We start from the raw sequence: 16,791 nt of genomic DNA on the forward strand, positions 1-16,791 counted from the left end.
AACTTATATCTCAGGGTGGTTGGCGTATTTACGTTGTGGATGTCTATAGGCTCCAGTAACCACTTAATACCAGGTGGGCTGTGAGCTCGTCCATCAATCTAAGCAATAAAAAAAAAAGAAAAAAAAAGAAATTTAGTAACAAAACACAAAATAAAACGACAATTATTTTATCTAGGCACATTTATTTTTTCCTTCTGCCACTATTTTTTGGGGCTGTGGGCTTTCCAAACGTTTTACCCTTTTGACCTTTACCCTTTTGAGGTCCCTTACCCTTCGGTCCCCTAGGGCTTTTACCCTTTTGTACCAAATTGGCGTCATATCTAAGTCTCTTGGTGGCTTTCTTTGAAGTGTCGGTGAGGTCCACAGCGAAATTAGTTTGTTTCTTCTTGGGCTTGTTGATTTTCCTTGGAGCTTGTGTCTCATCATCGTCACCGACGGCGCGTATACGACGCTGCTTCTTGTTGCGCTTAGCCAAGCGAGACTGCAGCAATGCGACCTGGGGATGAACGGTTTCAATAACGGATACGGTATAACGGTGATAAAAAAAAAAAAATTGCTTAGATATGTGGACGAGCTCACAGCCTACCTGGTGTTAAGTGGTTACTGGAGCCCATAGACATCTACAACGTAAATGCGCCACCCACCTTGAGATAGAAAGTTCTAAGGTCTCATATAGTTACAACGGCTGCCCCACCCTTCAAACCGAAACGCATTACTGCTTCACGGCAGAAATAGGCAGGGTGGTAGTACCTACCTGCGCGGACTCTCAAGAGGTCCTACCACCAGTAACTACGCAAATTACAATTTTGCGGGTTTGATTTTTATTACACGATGTTATTCCTTCACCGTGGAAATCAATCGTGATCATTTGTCGAGTACGTATTTCATTAGAAAAATTGGTACCCGCCTGATATTCGAACACCGGTGCATCGCTCAACACGAATGCGCCGGACGTCTTATACTTTAGGCCACGACGACTTTGAATTATAGATCCCAATTGTATATTTTCTTTGTTAAAAGTTTACATAACACTCACGTTTTCGTTCTGATATTTTTAAAGTAGTACAACTGAGAGATTGGAAACTCACGAGCTTTCTTTTTTATTGAATGATCAATGAACTTATGACCCGCCTGCTGTTAAGCACTTACCCCAGTTTATAGACATCAGAATGTGGATGCCGTTACAAACATAAGGCCGAAATTACTATTGTATAGTATAACTAGCGACCCGCCCTCGCTTCGCTTCGGAAACTGTAATTTATTATTGACTTCTCCACTATTTAATGGATGTTATTATACATATAAACCTTCCTCTTCAACCACTCTATCTATTAAAAAAAACGCATCAAAATCCGTTGCGTAGTTTTAAAGATTTAAGCATACATAGGGACAGACAGATATAGGGACAGAGAAAGCGACTTTGTTTTATACTATGTAGTGATGGTGGCAAAATGGGATATTCTTTTTCAATTATTTTATATTACCTTCTCGACTTCTCGTTTCGCACGTTCTTCGGCGGAGTCCTTGGGCGCGTTCTTTCTAATCTTTTTCTTCTTGCTTGGACCAGAGTCATCATCGGAATCGTCATCATGTTTACGTTTTCCTTTGCCTTTTTTTTTCGTATCTGTAATAAAAAAAAAAGCAAATCCGTATTGAGTAGTGTGGACATGTTTTTCAGCTATGGAGGGTAGAGGTAAGGAGAACCGTCTCCGTGTGTAAAAAGTGTCCGTTAAAATTTTCTAAATAAGGGTGGCGCTACAGTAGCAACCGGGTAAATTTTAAAAAAGGCGCTTTAAGTAATTAGAATAAGATAGAGAAATAAAAAAGGACGAAAGAACTGTAAGCACTACAAAATCGCAAAAAGTATTTTATTTAAAGCTGATAAGAAAATGCAATCGATGTCTCCACGTTTTACCACAGCAATAATTTTAGGTTATATTGACGAAATTAGTTCGGAATACGTAAACATGTGAGGTCTTGTTTATTACACTGTCACTAACTACTCTAGTCATTAACACTAATCATACCAACATTTACTGGTACCTACTTTTACCATAGCGGGTAGATAACGGTATACGACAAGCATTACTCAAAATAAACAAAAGAATTTAATTTAATTCTCTAATGTTAATTTGTTTATATTGGTGGGAACCTTTAATTGGCTTTTTGTGTCTATTATTTGTTATATTATTATACTATGTTAGTTGTCTGTTCGTTCTCCTTGTAGTAAATAAATAAATAAAACAACAAAAAAATGTACAATTGTAGATTAATTGGTAAGAAAAAGTCATGAAGTCAAATGTGTAAAATTAATACGTGCACTTTCGATGCAAAAGTTCCAAATGGGTCATTTTCCCCGTTATGGTATGTTTAGTGTTAAATATGTATGTAGGAACGGAACGGAGTGATATGGAGGAATAACAGATATGGAGCATGACTGAGTGAGAGACATAGGAGATGTCGTGTTAGGAAGTAAGAAAGGAGGCGAATGACTGCGGAACATCTAGATTATTGCATAAGCAGCACGGGAGTTAGTTTCCGGACGCGACGACGCTCAGACGCATGTAACCCAGAAGACGAAAAACGTATGTAACTTAAGACGATATAATAAGACGAAATAAAGAATCGTGATTTTGTGTAGTGATCGAGTGTTTATCTGGCCCACCCCGAATATAAAATCCCACAGTTATTAAATTTCCTAACACAGCATACTTCAATCAGTTAACAACTGCTCAATTCACATCATACCCTGTGCCTATGCCAGCGCCATTCTGGAGGATTTTTGAACTGTTATTTAGTACTGAAAGTGGGACACTTTTTCAAGCTTCCTCCCATATGAGACGGTTCTCCTTACATCTACCCTCCATATTTTTACCGGGAATGAGATGTGTCAAGCTCTAGCTGTAGTTTCGTTGTACGCAACATCATACCTTTTCCGACGTGTGTCGTGAGTGCGAGTCTTTCTTTCTCCTCTCTCTTCTGCTTCGGGGTCTGGAACCAGTCCCGCTGCCGCTGTGGCTCGTGCTGAGGTCCAGGCTGCGCTTCGTCCTTCTTGAGGACGACCTCTAATTTGGCGGTTTGCTTCTCCATCTTGTTCATCTGCTTCTCGGCGTATTCCTCGTCGAGAATTGCGACTGGTGACAATTTCGTTGTGTTTTTTATTCACTTTAAAGTTTTTATTGCCTAGATGGGTGGACGAGCTCACAGCCCACCTGATGTTAAGTGGTTACTGGAGCGCATAGACATCTACAACGTAAATGCGCCAACCACCTTGAGATATAAGTTCTAAAGGTCTCAGTATAGTTAAAACGGTTGCCCCGCCCTTCGAACCGAAACGCATTACTGCTTCGCGGCAGAAATAAGCGGAGTGGTGGTACCTACCCTAGACAGATGATAGTACTAATGACACCTTTGACGATGGGACGGAAAAAAATCGATCCTGAGTTTAGAAAAAGAAATCATTTTAAATGTTTCACGTTAAATGTTTTATTAGTATTGTTTATGCTCCATCATGTTAGTACAGCTAAATGAAACGATAGTTACATAAAAAAATACATTACTTTACTAAATAAAATAAAAACAGCAATGAAACACAAAATCAAAAACAGCTGATGCTCGGGTCAACGAACGCCCGGGCGCGCCGTTTCTTTTACACGAACACCGACGCGGCGCAAAATTTACAACTTTTTAGGTACAACATTTTCGTTTTCGGAAGCGGTCTCCTAACACCCAGTATTCGTGTAGACCTAACACTTACCAATCTCCGGTTCGAGTTTGATCAGTTTCTCCCTGTATTTGGCGACGATATCGGGCGGTATTTGTCTGGATTTGACCGGTTTGGACGCGCGTTTGACTATCGATTTGACCAGATTCCTCTCGCCCTCGCCGGCGAGCGAGACGGACACCCCGGCGCGACCCGCCCTGGCTGTGCGACCCACCTGGAATACATAAAGACCTACATTTTCTAGATGAACACACGATCTTATTAATTGTGGTAGGACCACGTATGAGTCCGCACGGGTAGGTACCAGGGCCCTGCCTATTTTTACCATGAAGCAGTAATGCGTTTCGGTTTGAAGGGTGGGGCAGCCGTTGTACTGTCAAGTTTCAAGGTGGGTGGCGGCATTTACGTTATAGATGTCTATGCGCTCTGGTAACCACTTAACACCAGGTGGGTCGTGAGCCCATCCACCCATTTAATCAATAAAAAAATAAACACTTGGCTGTAGTTAAGTTACCGAAGCTTACAATTGCATTAAACAAGAGCTCATTCACTCTTCAACTCAGAACGCACAACGGCTTCGCGACGGGAATACGCACAACACTTGTGTGAGTTCAGAATACGCAATAACCATCACTATAGTTATTAAATTTAACCAGTGGTCGCCCAGTAGTCGAAATTAGACTATAATTATTAATTTCAATTATATGTTTCAACATTATTAAGGTTCTATTGTCAAAGACTATCACAGATTTCGCCAAGGCTACACTATAGACAAATAATAGACGAGTAAATTAACCCACAAACACAGCCCACTGAGTTTCTCGCCGGATCTTCTCAGTGGGTCGCGTTTCCGATCCGGTGGTAGATTCTGCGAAGCACGGCTCTTGCTAGGGCTAGTGTTAGCGACACTCCCGGTTTGAGCCCCGCGAACTCACCTACACGTCAAGGAGAAGCTGAAATAGCCTCTCAAGGCTATCAGCATAGCTACAAAAAAAAACCACAATATCGCTCACCCTGTGTATATAATGTTCTAAGGTGGCCGGCAGCGTGAAGTTGATGACGGTGTTGACCCCCGGGATGTCCAGGCCGCGGGCCGCCACGTCTGTAGCCACCAGCACATCGGCCTGTTGCTCCCGGAAACGCTTCAGAGAGTCCAAGCGCTGGGGCTGGTTCAAGGCTCCGTGTAACTCGGCCGCCTGAACGGTACCATACAGGGTGTTCCGTAAATTAACTGTTCAAAATTGTTCTGCGCTGATCTAATTTGCATCTGGTGGTAGGACCTCTTGTGAGTCCGCGCGGATAGGTACCACCACCCTGCCTATTTCGTCGTGGTGCCCATCTCAAGGTGGGTGGCGGCATTTACGTTGTCTATAAAAGGTCCTACCACCAGTAATACCGTGCCTCTGGTAGACCTGTGGTGCCGTCGAGGTGGCTAGAGCTCGTTTACCTTGACGCCCAGCATGCCCAGCATGACGTGGAGGCGGTGCGCCTGGCGCTTGGTCTGCACGAAGACGACGGTCCGGTCGCGGAACGTGCGGCACACCAGCGCCGCCAGCATCGCCTCCCGGTCGCACTCGCGCTCCTTGCGTATCCTGGGACGCGATGTATCATATTGTATACTAGCTGACCCGGCAGACTTCGTAGTGCCTCAATCAATAAATAAAAGACACATCAAGGGGACACATCAAAGGACAAACAAAATTGTTATTTTCATTTAATTCCGAGCATTTTCATATTTATCTACCTTTTAAACCTTCTCTGGTAATCAGAATAATTCAAGACCAAAATTATCCAAATCGGTCCAGCTGTTCTCGAGTTTTAGCGAGACTGACGAACAGCAATTCATTTTTATATATAGAGAAGAAGATAAGATATGAAAATATGAAATATGAAATTAAACGCCAAACATGTCCAAATTGGACACAAGCAGCACAATCCAGAGAGAACTGGCTCAATTTGGAGGAGGCTTTTACCTGCAGAGGGGCTCTTACAGAATAATTGTAAACAAAAAATGTATTAAAAAATATATATCGACGTTTGAAAGGCAAACGTGACTAAGCGACAATAACTGCTTTGTACATTAATGATAGGCAATAACCATATTCGATGCGCAAAAAAATATATATTTCTAGGTCTATTAAAATCATTTCAATCCTACAGCTAGATTCGTTTTTTTTTTTCTTTTCCAGGTATTTAAACTTTACATTAGTCTACTGTAAAGTTCACGCATAGTCGCTTAGTCACGTTTGCCTTTCAAGCATCGGTATTATACTGGGTGTTAGGAGACCGCTTCTGAAAAACGAAAATTTAGTACCTACAAAATTGTAAATTTTGCGTCGCGCCGGTGTGCGTCTAAAAAAACGCCGCGCCCGGGCGTTCGTTAACCCGAGCATCAGCTGTTTTTGATTTTGTGTTTCATTGCTGGGTTTTTTATTTTATTTAGTAAAGTAATGTATTTTTTTTATGTAACTATCGTCTCATTTAGCTGTACTAACATGATGGAGCGTAAATAATGCTAATAAAACATTTTAAAAAATTATTTTTTTTTATTCAGGATCGATTTTTTCGTCATGGCCCCTTTTTTTCATGCGGTCCGCGGCGCATGTTTTAATCAGAAAATAGTTTTGGATAATAGAATTCTTTATCAAAACATATAATCAATATTTAATATAATTATTAATAATTAATTAAATACAGTATTATTGTTGTAACATTTCATTCCCATTACATCATTTTAAAGTGAAGCTATATTTTACTATTATTGAGGGAATTCCCGGAAAGTTTTTGAAAATAGTTTTTTTTTGTGGCCCTCCAGCTTTTGTATTAAATTTAATTAGGCCGCAAAGGTATCTAGTTTGGACAGCCCTCCTTTAAATGATCTTATAAAAACTTAAAATTATATTTTTGACAACCCTACTCACTACTTGCATAACGCTGCAGAAGCTACATAGTCAGTAAATTAATAAACGCTGAACTCTGTACCGACCTCACGAACTCCTGCCTCAAGTTGAAGGCCACCTCCTTATTGGAGTTCACGAACAATTTGACGGGTTTCTTCAAGGAAACCGCCGCCAGGTCCTTGACTTCCTCGCTCATGGTGGCCGAGAACAGCATGGTCTGACGTTTAGGGGAACACTGACGGATGATCTCCTTCATCTGCTCCGCGAAGTATTCATCCAGCATCCTGAGATTGGGAGATCGTTGTTTAAAGAGCATTCACACGGGGATCAATCACACTTTTCCCTAAACATCAAAATAAAAGATATTCAGTTTTTTTTGTCTCCGCTATGAGAAGCTATTTTTTGTCTCCGCACAGGAAATATAGCTCACACAGCCAAGACTTTGGTCATTTTGAGATCGAAGCTATGCTGTGCTATGCTATGCTATGCTGTCTCTTTCTCTCTCTCTCTCTTTTTCGAGCTATTTATCACACTTGGTAGTGGGGTCAGCTTTCCCTATTCTATTCCTCCAATTCGTTCTGTCTTCGACATCCTCCCTAACAACATTGCCTTCCCTTTTGTCCTACAGCACTACATCCTTTTCTTGCTCCCTTTTTATGTGACCATACCATCTCAGCCTACTCTCCTGCATGCATCGAAGTTATGCTATACAAGAGAAATATATTATTTGAATAAAACAGTGCTAACTTCATTGGGGCTTTTTGGCTGAACCTTAATAGCTCAGTATAATTTTATTCGACACGATCAAAGCTGACATAAAATCAATTCACATAACCTAATTAACTCTGTCCTGTGTCACATAAGGAGGTTGCCCATGGAGAAGTTGATGGAGGTTGGAGGTTGGTTGGAAGGTTGCCCATGCGATGGACCGATCAAGTTTGCCCATGGAGGATTTGGTGGTTGGTTGGAAGGTTGCCCATGCGATAGACCGACCAAGTCAAGTCGGCAGTTGGCGGCTGTTTACACGAGTCTACCAGGCTCACCACAAACCGGGAGAAGTGGCGATTGCTCGTGAGACGCATGACATCTGTGTTCTTAGTGCGAGTTAGCTTAATCAGAGCGTAAAAGTTAACTCATATTTGTATGGAGTCGAAACGTTTGCCTACATTTGCCGCTAGGGGCGCTGTTCCAACTGTATACAAAATTGTGTTAACTTTTACGCTATCGAGAACGTTAAAGAACTCGCACTAAGCACACTGGCCACAACAATGATACTGAATGACGACCACGACCGCTCTGACAAGAGTGATACGACAAAAGAAAGAGATGTCGAAGAAGAAGAGAGCAGTAATGCATTTCGGTTTGAAGGGCGGGGCAGCCGTTGTAACTATACTTGAGACCTTAGAACTTATATCTCAAGGTGGGTGGCGCATTTACGTTGTGGATGTCTATGGGTTCCAGTAACCACTTAACACCAAGTGAGCTGTGAGCTCGTCCACCCATGTAAGCAATAAAAAAAATTAACACATTACTATTAATTCTTGTCTCCGTACCTGTCAGCTTCGTCCAGCACCAGAACCTCGATGCTGTGGAGCCCGAACGAGGGTGTGTTCCGTATGTGATCGATGAGCCGACCCGGCGTCGCTATCACTATGTCGGGGTTCTGACGCAGCACGCTTTCCTGTCGTCCATTGATGTGGTTTTAATGGCACGTCTAACAATACGCAGCCTTCAAGTTGTTAGAAACTGATTGCATCGATTACTCCGGGCTCGATTCCCGAGCGTATACATTTTCGGAATATGAGTCGTCTATTATCAAAGGTGGCAATCTGTGCATTTGGACAAAAAAATGTTATTGATATGTCAATACAGATTGATTTGATTTGGAGTCGTCGTGGCCTAAAGGATAAGACATCCGGTGCATTCGTGTGTAGCGATGCACCGGTGTTCGAATCCCGCAGGCGGGTACCAATTTTTCTAATGAAATACGTACTCAACAAATGTTCACGATTGACTTCCACGGTGAAGGAATAACATCGTGTAATAAAAATCAAAAGCGCAGAATTATAATTTGCGTAATCACTGGTGGTAGGACCTCTTGGGAGTCCGCACGGGTAGGTACCACCACCCCGCCTATTTCCGCCGTGAAGCAGTAATGCGTTTCGGTTCGAAGGGTGGGGTAGCCGTTGTAACTATACTGAGACCTTAGAACTTATATCTCAAGGTGGGTGGCGCATTTACGTTGTATATGTCTATGGGCTCCAGTAACTACTTAACACCAGGTGGGCTGTGAGCTCGTCCACCCATCTAAGCAATAAAAAAAAAAAAAAAAAAATTTGAATATAATCGTCTCCTTCAAATAATACGGTTCAAAACCTGTATTAAATAAAGGTTAATACTTAACCTGTTATTTATCTAAGATGTCGTTCAGAAGAGTTTTGTGACTGCCAATGGAATACAAAGTCAATAATTCGTTTTTCTGATTTACCAATAATTGTCCAAAAGTCACATTGCCGACTTTGATAATAGTCGACTCATATGTAACACGAAAATAATCCTATTTTTTCCTACTTAAGCTGAGAGCCTTGAGAGGCTGTTTCAGCGTAACCTTAACTAGTAGGTGAGCTCACAGGGCTCAAACCTGACGACGTTGCTAACACTGACCCTAGCAAGAGCCGTGCTTCGCGGAATCTACCACCGGATCGGAAACGCGACCCACTGAGAATATCCGGCGAGAAACCCAGTGGGCTGTGTCTGAGGGTTGGAAAAATAATCCAATTTAAGGCCACTGCATGTGTACTCTAGTTTTAAGATAGATCGGATCTTAATTTGCCTAATACTAAACACAAGCGGCCCGCTCCGGCTTCGCTCGGGTCTTTAACAAAAATTGCAACGATATTTGACGTTGTTTTATTTTTTTAAATAAAAGAACACTTAGTGCGGCATAGCTATAATAGTTAGATATAATATACTGTCGCGACACTTTTTGTAAATAATAATATGTTCTACAAAGTCGTAGTACATTATTATATTCTATCATCAATACTTTTCGCAGAGCACGCGATGTAAAGAATATTTAAGGTAATTTTTTTACACTTTGGGTTACATTATTGGAGTTTTAGTAAGGATCCCTAATTTTGTTCAAAAAAGATTATTGCCCATGTCACTCGGGAATAGTGTAGCTTCCAAACAGTGAAAGAATTTTTCAAACCGGTTCAGTAGTTTCGGAGCCTATTCGATACAAACAAACAAACAAATCTTTCCTCTTTATAATATTAGTATAGATGAGAACATTTTGAAGTCGTCGTGGCCTAAAGGATAAGAGGTCCGGTGCATTCGTGTCGAGCGATGCACCGGTGTTCGAATCTCAGGCGGGTACCAATTTTTCTAATGAAATACATACTTAACAAATGTTCACGATTGACTTCCAAGGTGAAGGAGTAACATCGTGTAATAAAAAAAAAACGATCAAAATTATAATTTGCGTAATTACTGGTGGTAGGACGTCTTGTGAGTCCGCGCGAATAGGTATCACCGCCCTACCCATTTCTGCCGTGAAGCAGTAATGCGTTTCGGCTTGAAAGATGGTGCAGCCGTTGTAACTATACTGAGACCTTAGAACTCATATCTCAAGGTGGGTGGCGGTATTTACGTTGTAGATGTCTATGGGCTCCAGTAAGCACTTAGCACCAGGTGGGCTGTGAGCTCGTCTACCCACGTAAGCAATAAAAAAAAAGTCTAAAAAACACTTTAAAATATTTTATGGTGTACACATAGACAGGAACGGTGTACCATCCCGCGCAGACCACAAGACATAACACTAAAGAATGGTATGGTATTCCCACCTGATATTTAACATCTAATCCTCCCACAGACAGACCCACAGACACCGATGAGAACTGAGCCAGTTGTCTTGTGACTGCATGGACCTGTAACCAAGTTCTGTTTTAACAAGCAACATCACCAAAAAAGCATTCTGAAAGTTTTTTCTAGTATTCTTACTATATCAGACCACTAATAAATATTATTTGAATGTAAATTTAATTACTTAGAAAAATAGATAAATGAAAAATACAATTTATTTACTATATGACACGCAATGAACGCGCAATCCTCGTCGAACCCGTTAACCCACAGACACAGCCCATTGAGTTTCTCGCCGGATCTTCTCAGTGGGTCGCGTTTCAGATCCGGTGGTAAATTCTGCGAAACACTGCTCTTGCTAGGGCCAGTTTTAGCAACACACTCCGGTTTGAGCCCCGTGAACTCACCTACTAGTTCGGTGAATCTAGAATAACCCCTCGAGGTTACTAGAATAGGAACAAAAAAAAACAATAACATGCAAAGACCAAATGCGCACCCGCGAGTTCGTTGACCCAGCCCATCAGCTGATTTTTGATTACGTTATATGACGTAATTTCTCAATTTTTTAAAATTAATTTGAATAAAAAATATCCTGACCTGAGCACCAAGTTCTCTAGTTGGCACAAGTACCAGGACCCTGGTGATCCGGTCCCCTCCTTTCGCCTTGTACAGGAGACGCTCCAGTATGGGCAGCATGTATGCAGCCGTCTTACCAGTGCCAGTGGCGGCGCATGCGCATACGTCCTTACCTATATCATATGTCATATAATTAATGTACACTATATTACACTGTACTATATTATAATGTACACTATACTTAGTCTGGCCATAAATACTGTTACAATTAAAAATAAACAAAATATTACATTTCAATTTGGAATCTGTCATTTTTATATGATTGCTCATTGAGTTTTCTCATTTTGGCGCCAATACATTGTATAATATTTTGCGATATTAAAATGGAGTGGAGTGATAAAGAGAACCGAATCGCTGTGATTGCATTACACAAAGTAGGTATGGAGCCAAGTGCAATTTTTAAAACTCTCCATACGCTTGGTATTAGTAAAATGTTTGTGTACCGGGCTATTAATAGGTGCAATGAGACCTCCTCTGTTTGTGACAGAAAAAGATCTGGCCGTCCACGTAGTGTTCGTACGAAAAAGGTGGTCAAAGCAGTAGGAGAAAGAATTCGAAGAAATCCTGTCCGAAAGCAAAAGATTTTATCTCGGGAGATGAAGATAGCACCTAGAACCATGTCGCGTATTTTAAAAGATGACTTAGGACTTGCAGCCTATAAGAGACGTACTGATAATTTAAAAGAGAATAGGGTGGTAAAATCGAAACAACTAATGAAGCGGTACGCAAAGGGAGGTCATAGAAAAAATTTGTTTACGGATAAGAAATTTTTTACAACGGAGCAACATTTTAACAAACAAAATGACCGTATTTATGCTCAAAGCTCTAAGGAAGCTTCCCAATTAGTCGACAGAGTGCAACGTGGGCACTATCCGACTTCAGTGATGGTTTGGTGGGGTATTAGCTATGAAGGAGTGACTGAGCCATACTTTTGTGAAAAAGGTATCAAGACATCGGCACAAGTGTATCAAGATACCATTCTTGAGAAGGTAGTGAAGCCCCTTAACAACACCATGTTCAATAATCAAGAATGGTCCTTCCAGCAAGACTCCGCGCCAGGTGATAAAGCTCGGTCTACGCAGTCTTAGTTGGAAACGAACGTTTCGGACTTCATCAGAGCTGAAGACTGGCCGTCGTCTAGTCCCGATCTTAATCCGCTGGATTATAATTTATGGTCAGTTTTAGAGAGTACGGCTTGCTCTAAACGCCATGATAGTTTGGAGTCCCTAAAACAATCCGTACGATTGGCAGTGATAAAATTTTCCCATGAAAAGAGTGCGTGCTTCTATTGATAACTGGCCTCAACGTTTAAAGGACTGTATTGCAGCCAATGGAGACCACTTCGAATAAGCTTTTTATACTTTAAATTGTTTTATATTTATGTATTAAACTAACACACTGTAAAAGTAATAAATATTTTTTCCTTTGTAACAGTATTTATGGCCAGACTAAGTATATAAGATGAATTTTTTAGTTAAAGAAGCAATTTTTTTAATTTTAGATCGTTATTTTAGAATTGAAAGAAGAAATATTTCAGCAAGTTTTTCAAATTACAACAACACTAAAGAAGTTTTCACCTCAATAAGCTCAAAATTTCAATTTTACTTTACAAATGCATTTTCGCATTGAAAGTTTCTATTCCGGTTTGAAGAGAGGAACTGGTATTACATAATACAGCGGAGACTGTAACCTCATTATCAAGTATAACTGCATTTATTTTGTGACGTCTACAGAGGCTCCGGTGACAACGTAACATATGGTGGACAATCCACAGCACATCTACGTAATAAATTAATAAAAATGTTATTGCTTGTAGCGGTCTTACAACGCAAGATAATTGACAGATGCCTGAATCTCGCTTACGACATTTTCAAAATAAAGCGCATATATACAAGTTCCGAACAACAACATTCGGACCGTCGGTCTACCGAGCAACATCACCCGCTCGGTGGAAGATCTTTCCTTTGTCGTAAACCTACATTGCTTCATGGAGTCCTGTGTCCAGCAGGGAACATCTTTTTTTATTGCTTAAATGGATGGACGAGCTCACAGCCCATCTGATGTTAAGTGGTTACCGGAGCCCATAGACATCTACAACGTAAATGAGTCACCCATCTCGAGATATAAGTTCTAAGGTCTCAGTATAGTTACAACGGCTACCCCACTCTTCGAACTGAAAGGCATTACTGCTTCACGGCGGAAATAGGCGGGGTGGTGGTACCTACCCGTGCGGCCTCCAAGAGGTCCTACCACTAGTAAAAATATCTGCAGTAATGATAAGCAACCATCCCTACTAAGTGTGTGAGGTGCGAGCCTTACCTAAAAGTGCAATAGGAATGGTTGCGGCTTGTATGGGCGTTGGGTGTACAAAGTTCAGAGAGCCAATAGCCTTCATGAGAGGTCTGGATAGATTCATGTTGTAAAACGAAGCGTTTTCATCATAAGGAGGTGGCTCCTCGAAGAAATCCGAGTCATATTCAATTTTTGTTCCTTCTTCACCTTCTTTTAGTTCCTAGAACATATGTTTTTGATACAAAACACTGAATAAATTAATTTAAGGAGATTCAGTCATGGCTATGTTAATTGGTCATCTGCTGAATTTGGGGTTTTTATGAAACAGGATCCCTAACTCTTCCCTGATTGATATCAACTATGGACCTGTCTACATTTTTTTTAACAATTAATCATCTTGATTTAAGAGAGGCGGAGCAAGTAATTTTTATTTTGTTTGATTGTACAAACAGATAGAGACCATTAAAATGCTTTTTTCATTACCTGTTCCAATTTCTTTTTTTTACTAATTTTTTTTTCTTTAATTTTTATATGATCTTTCTTCAGTTCATCATCGGATATTTCCAATTCATCGATTTCTCCATCTGTAAAAGGTTTAATATCTTTGGTTTAAAATCTATTGTTAATTATGTTACATCTTTTAAATTCCAAGGTATAACCTCATCAGAAGAAGGACATCTCTTTTTTTTTTTCATTCCTTAGATGGGTGGACGAACTCACAGCCCACCTGGTGTTAAGTGGTTACTGGAGCCCATAGACATCTACAACGTAAATGCGCCACCCACCTTGAGATATAATTTCTAAGGTCTTAAGTATAGTTACAACGACTGCCCCACCCTTCAAACCGAAACGTATTACTACTTCACAGCAGAAATAGGCGGGACGGTGGTACCTACCCGTGCGGACTCACAAGAGGTCCTACCACCAGTAATTACGCAAATTATAACTTTGCGGGTTTGATTTTGATTACACGATGTTATTCCTTCACCGTGGAAGTCAATCGTGAACATTTGTTAAGTACGTATTTCATTAGAAAAATTACCTGCGGGATTCGAACACCAATGCATCGCAACAACGAATGCACCGGACGTCTTATCCTTTAGGCCACGACGACTTACTTACTTATGATCTATATCTCTTTAGCGAAATACGATAAGTTGTGTCTTCAAACCTTTATCTTCGACATCTGAATCAGTCTCAACAGAGTCAGCATTTCCATGGACTTTGACATGCGCTCTACGTTTCTCAATCTTCTCATCCAATGTCCTTTTTACATTACGACGTACATACTTGTGTAAGTCATCCCAAGTGTTCTGGAAATAGGTTTTAATTTAATTTTCATTCTTTTTTTTACGTTATAATGTAATTTTCAATTAGGGGACATTTAAAACTATGTCCCTAAAGATACCTTTATGGCTGCAGGAAAATTTACTTCATTAATAAATTTAGTTTAAAAATAAAAAGTTAAACTAAAATAGCAAAAATATAAATAGTAATATTGTGTACACAATTAAACCAGTCTTTTTTCTACTTATTTTTTTCTATAGTATTTATATATATATATATTTTCTATGTTGCTGTGTAAAACAAAGAAACAACATTTAAAATATATTTTCTAGTAAATTCATTCACAATTCTACATAGAAGATAAATTTTATAACTTCATATTTCTTCATCTATGTCACTGCTGTTTCATTGACATTCTACATTAATTCAGACTGTTTTCAATTAGTGAAAATGCAGAAAAGTCAACATTAAAGCAATTCCTCTTTTTTATATATTTATTGACATAATATGTATCTCAACATGTCGCATAGGGCATCATTGACCTAGATGGCGCTCAAAGGATTAAACTATAAGGATTTCACCCAAAGGTTCACCACAATGACTGGTCCTGCAGAGGTCACAGTCAGTAGATTTCTCTGTCCTCGGAAGAACATTGGTCCACCTTGTGAGAGGCCTACCCATACTACTTTTTATATAACCCTTAGTAAAATATTATCAATCTACAATATTTGGAAATAGCTTTTGTGCACCTTTTTACTAAAATTAGTCTAAAGTTTGTGATCTTAGTGGTCATAATTCAATTTTGACTGTTGGACATTAGTAAACACACCTTATTATATTCTTCGAAAGACGATATGAATTCAAACTTTGGATTGAAATCAGCTTTCTTTTTGGTCTTTTGTTTTGATGGCTGGTACTGAAATGATAACCACATTTATTAAAAAAATATTCATACAAGTATATAAATGTAAAACTCTTAACTAAAACAATCATACATGCAACTATATGTACTTATGTATTTTTTGAATAATAATTGTATTTTTTATTGTTATTGTGTAACAGAACAACTATAGTTTTATTACAAAAATGTGTAATATGTGAGATATTTTATTTGAAAGACATATTCTGCCCAAAAATATTATATATGAAGCAAGTTTCATGTGAATGTTTGGTAATATATTAAGAATATTAAAAAGAATCAAGCTGGAAATATATAAAAGGGAGATTTCAGATATGGAACAGAGAGATTTACAGAGCTATAATAAATTGTGGTTGTTCTGTAAATTTCCAGCCAGCTTAGTTACAAGTTATGAATAAAAAAAATACTGTCACAATTACTAAAATCGACGATACAGCGGGCAATCATTATGTATAAATAATAAATAATTAACATGTTGCAGATGATTCTGTAATAATTTCAATGTTTATGTATGATTCAATAACTTATGGACTACAAGGTTATTTAGTAAGTGTTTGCTATGTGACCGAAAGTTATTTTTACAGAATTTCACTTTACGATTACAGAACCATTACTAATAAAATAATTAACAGAATTACGATACCTCTACTTCTTCATCAGATTCTTCAGAGAAATTCTCCACTTCTTCTCCATCGTGAATTGTTTTGATTAAATCAGGGTGCCCTTCTACAAATTTCATTGTTGTTTAATACAATCTGCGCAAATTATTTCCCACAAACTTCACAAATATCTAGTTGAAGATACTTTTTAGGCACATAGTTTTTAAACAAAACATTTTGGGGTTATATACCTTTCAAACACACATGTTTGAATATTTTTATTAATTCGTTTATGCCAGTAGTAGCTCGACTTTTTAGCCGCTTTTAGTTTTCTTATAAGACTATAGAATTTTGCCGGTAAAATGGATGCCGGTATAAAATTATTTGGAAAAGCTTGAGGTGACAATGACAAAAACAATAAATACAATGTGAAAAATTTACCTAAAACAATTTTCTTTTAATAATATAAAATATCATTTACAGCGGGAGGCTCAATTAAAGAGGCCCGAGAAAAGGGTAAATTAAATTAAGTCTGTCTGTTAATTAAAAATTGTTAAGCCACCATTATTT

At 39.2% G+C, this 16,791-nt stretch overlaps 1 protein-coding gene across 1 annotated transcript; it reads right to left on the bottom strand.

The window, feature by feature from the left end:
* Positions 1 to 162: 162 nt before the first annotated feature.
* Positions 163 to 16,515, bottom strand: LOC101739022 (probable ATP-dependent RNA helicase DDX27). The gene is made up of 15 exons (XM_038017976.2): positions 16,266 to 16,515; positions 15,533 to 15,619; positions 14,588 to 14,729; positions 13,900 to 14,000; positions 13,444 to 13,636; positions 11,086 to 11,237; positions 10,470 to 10,553; positions 8,178 to 8,305; positions 6,711 to 6,908; positions 5,172 to 5,316; positions 4,738 to 4,920; positions 3,758 to 3,938; positions 2,931 to 3,134; positions 1,485 to 1,624; positions 163 to 496 (listed from the first exon to the last, which is right to left on the bottom strand). Exons 1-15 carry the CDS (start codon positions 16,359 to 16,361, stop codon positions 182 to 184), a joined length of 2,349 nt encoding a protein of 782 aa, XP_037873904.1. The 5' UTR covers positions 16,362 to 16,515; the 3' UTR covers positions 163 to 181.
* Between the last annotated feature and the right edge of the window lie 276 nt (positions 16,516 to 16,791).

Source organism: Bombyx mori, chromosome 20 (genome assembly GCF_030269925.1).
Source record: "Bombyx mori chromosome 20, ASM3026992v2".
Lineage (NCBI taxonomy): Eukaryota > Metazoa > Arthropoda > Insecta > Lepidoptera > Bombycidae > Bombyx > Bombyx mori.